Source organism: Tamandua tetradactyla, chromosome 3, assembly GCF_023851605.1.
Source record: "Tamandua tetradactyla isolate mTamTet1 chromosome 3, mTamTet1.pri, whole genome shotgun sequence".
In the NCBI taxonomy this organism is placed as follows: Eukaryota; Metazoa; Chordata; class Mammalia; order Pilosa; family Myrmecophagidae; genus Tamandua; species Tamandua tetradactyla.
This window is the reverse complement of record NC_135329.1, coordinates 71,418,421-71,421,717: the sequence shown is the minus strand read 5'-3', so window position 1 is coordinate 71,421,717 and position 3,297 is coordinate 71,418,421. Positions and strand designations below refer to the sequence as shown.

The 3,297-nt window shown below is 32.9% G+C and overlaps 1 protein-coding gene across 1 annotated transcript; it reads left to right on the top strand.

Annotated features, from left to right (window-relative positions):
- Window positions 1-1,299: 1,299 nt before the first annotated feature.
- On the top strand, window positions 1,300-2,235 carry LOC143676143 (olfactory receptor 5W2-like). The gene has a single exon (XM_077151890.1). The coding sequence runs from the start codon at window positions 1,303-1,305 to the stop codon at window positions 2,233-2,235; it is 933 nt and encodes a 310-aa protein (XP_077008005.1). The 5' UTR covers window positions 1,300-1,302.
- Window positions 2,236-3,297: the final 1,062 nt, after the last annotated feature.

Sequence of the window (3,297 nt, the reverse complement as noted above, 5' to 3'; positions counted from 1 at the left end):
GGGAACACAGAGTCTTTTGGGACTTATGTCCCAACAGCCATTAGATAAAAAAAAAATGTGTCTTGCCTATTGTTCATCTACCAGAGGAATGGACATAAAGATCTGCCCATCTAAGGTAGGTTTCTGAGTTGACATGTTTGAAAAATAAATAAATTTTTGTTTTGTTTTCTATTTAGAGAAATGATGAATAAGTATTGAGGAACTTTTAAATAAATCATTGTATGCCAACTTAAATAATTTCTGAGACATGATTTGACTGACCTAATTTGTAAGGAAAGTATAGGTTTTACTTATTTATATTTTAACCAAGTTTTGTAGGTAAGACATTGTTTTTGTCACTGTGCAACAGTAAATTAATTGCTATCACTAGTTTAATTTATTCTAGTTTATGCCAATAATAACTGAGATATTACTTTCTGGAGACAATATGTGAAAATATGTATAAATTTAAGCCCCTTTGGACCACATACTATAACACAATTCCAGAAATATTAAAATTAAAGCAAAATCTGCATTTAAACACAAACATGCAAGTACACCAAACACATATGTAAATACAAACACATGAAAATGTATGCTTTAAATATGTGGTTTCCATTTTCTCATAGCACATCTATTTGGTTTCTCAAGACTTTGTCAGGTCAGTTATATAATTGAGTTATAAATGTTCTGGAAAAGAAGTGATGAAGCATGATAGAAAAGTTCAATAGGATTTGTCTCATATTTCTGGAAACAGAAAAGACACCATACACCAAAAACAATAACATAATTATGTTATTTATTAATTTATATGCAATATAATTAATTCAGTGATATGAGATGCTCTCTATTACTGAAACTTCAAAATCCATCACGTTTCTTGAAGTATCCCATAAATATGATTGCTATTTTGTCCACTTGGGTATTTATTTTCAAATATATGAAATGTTTAGTTCTGTATCTCCTGGCTTTGGAGTTTCCTTGACCTAATTTTAATGCAAAATAAGCTTTCAATTCAGACAAATGTAACTACCTGTGATAAGACAGACAATAGAAGCTAAGACATCACATATCTCATGACTGACATCTAGATTCAGAATCAAAGTTTCTTCATTTTTGTCTCAGATATTTGGGTTTTCAACCAAAATACTATACCTTCTCGAAAGTGGCACGTGTCTTGGTAATTTTTGGAGATATAAAGAAGACTTTAAGAAATAACTTTCTGCTACAGACAATAAATATCTTGTGGATGTCCAGAGTTTTAAAGGTAGATCTACTATTTTCTTGGTCATTTTTGCAATAATAGCACAAGAACAAAGAAGAATGGAAAAGGAAAATTGCTCCTCCTTTACTGAATTCTTTTTCCTGGGAATAACGAATAATTTGAACGTCAAAGGGACCCTTTTCATCATATTTCTAATTGTTTATCTCATTAATGTTCTGGCAAACCTTGGAATGATCATTTTAATCAGAATGGATTCCCAGCTTCACACACCGATGTACTTTTTCCTCAGCCACCTCGCTTTCTGTGACCTCTGCTATTCCACAGCAATTGGTCCCAAGATGCTGGTGGACCTCTTTGCCAAGAACAAGTCAATTGCCTTTTTTGGTTGTGCTCTGCAGTTCTTCACCCTCTGTGTCTTTACAGATTCTGAGTGTCTGTTGCTGGCAGTGATGGCCTTTGACAGGTACAAAGCCATTAGCAGCCCTTTGCTCTATGCAGTCAACATGTCCAGCAGGGTGTGCTCCATGCTCGTGGCTGGGGTTTACCTGGTGGGAATGATGGATGCTCTGACACATACGACATTAACATTCCGCTTATGTTTCTGTGGATCACATAAGATTAATCATTTCTTCTGTGATATCCCTCCACTACTGTTGTTATCTTGCTCAGATACACAGGTCAATGAGTTAGTGATTTTCACCATTTTTGGCTTGATTGTACTGAGTACCATTTCTGGAGTTCTTGTTTCTTATTGTTATATCATCCTATCAGTTTTAAAGATCCACTCTGCTCAGGGGAGATTCAAAGCCTTTTCCACCTGCACTTCCCACTTAACTGTTGTTGCAATTTTCCAGGGAACTATACTCTTCATGTATTTTCGACCCAGTTCTTCTTATGCCCTAGATCAAGACAAGATGACCTCTTTGTTTTACACCCTTGTGATTCCCATGTTAAATCCTCTGATTTATAGCCTGCGGAATAAAGATGTAAAAGAGGCCCTGGAAAGATTGAAAAATAAAAGATGGTTTTAAATATTTATATTAAATAATAAATACATGTGTGTGTGTATGTATATAAAGAGAAAGAGCTGTGTTTGTTTCTTTTTTGTTAAATCAAATGATAATGGGAACTCTGCTGCCTCAAATACTTATTTTTAAAAAATGATTGTTTTCACTAATTTCCAATCATACCAAAATTTTGCACTTTCCTAAATGCATACGTAGTATTGCAGATTCTGAATTTATATATACTACTTCATATTTGTGAAATATTATCTGATGCCTCCTGTCAGGTCTAATTTTTATTTGTTCTATTTTCATGGGTAAACTCTTTCCATTATTCCGTGATGTTTTGCATGTTTACTAAATGTCTATTGTGCATTTAGAAGCTTAGTATTTCATGGTGAATTAATATTATAATCTGGTGGAATCAACAATTAATTAAACATTCAAATAATTGATAAAAAGGTGCAAATCATAATGACATTAAAGGTCTGGTTGCTATAAATCAGAAGCAAAATGTCTGAATTTGGTGTGTAGAGAAGAAAGCCTTCCCTGAATGGAAAAATTTTGTTTCACATCTAAAGAATGAATAAAGATGCAACTTGAGGGGAAGAAATTATTATAGTCAGATGAACTGACAATTATAGAGGAATCGATGAAGACAACATCTATCATTTTAGATAAAATTAATTCAACATGCTTAGGTTATAAAAAACAAAGAGAAGAGCCTCAGGAAAGTACACCCTTGAATGATTATTCTTAATTCTTCCATCACTTTCTCCACAAAGCTTTCATTCTCTTCTTCCCCGTTCTCAGTTAGGAATAAATCCTTCTTCTTGATTCACAAACAACATTCTCCTCAGGGATTTAGAAATATTATTCTGCTTATTAGTTATTTTGTATAATATGGGATTGTTAGCATTTTGTTCTCAAGGTCTGAATGTTTCATTCTTGTTATCCAAAGCATCTGCCCCTTATTTCAGAAACAAAATGGAAAATCAACAAATAATTGACAAAATCATAACCTCATCAATATTTTAATTACTTAGTAGTTGCTAGTAAAAACAAAATTAACGGAAGGTATAGTATATG

Bases quoted from the DNA above. Each gene is read 5' to 3' on its own strand.
- LOC143676143 (XM_077151890.1), top strand. From the start codon at position 1,303: ATGGAAAAGGAAAATTGCTCCTCCTTTACTGAATTCTTTTTCCTGGGA.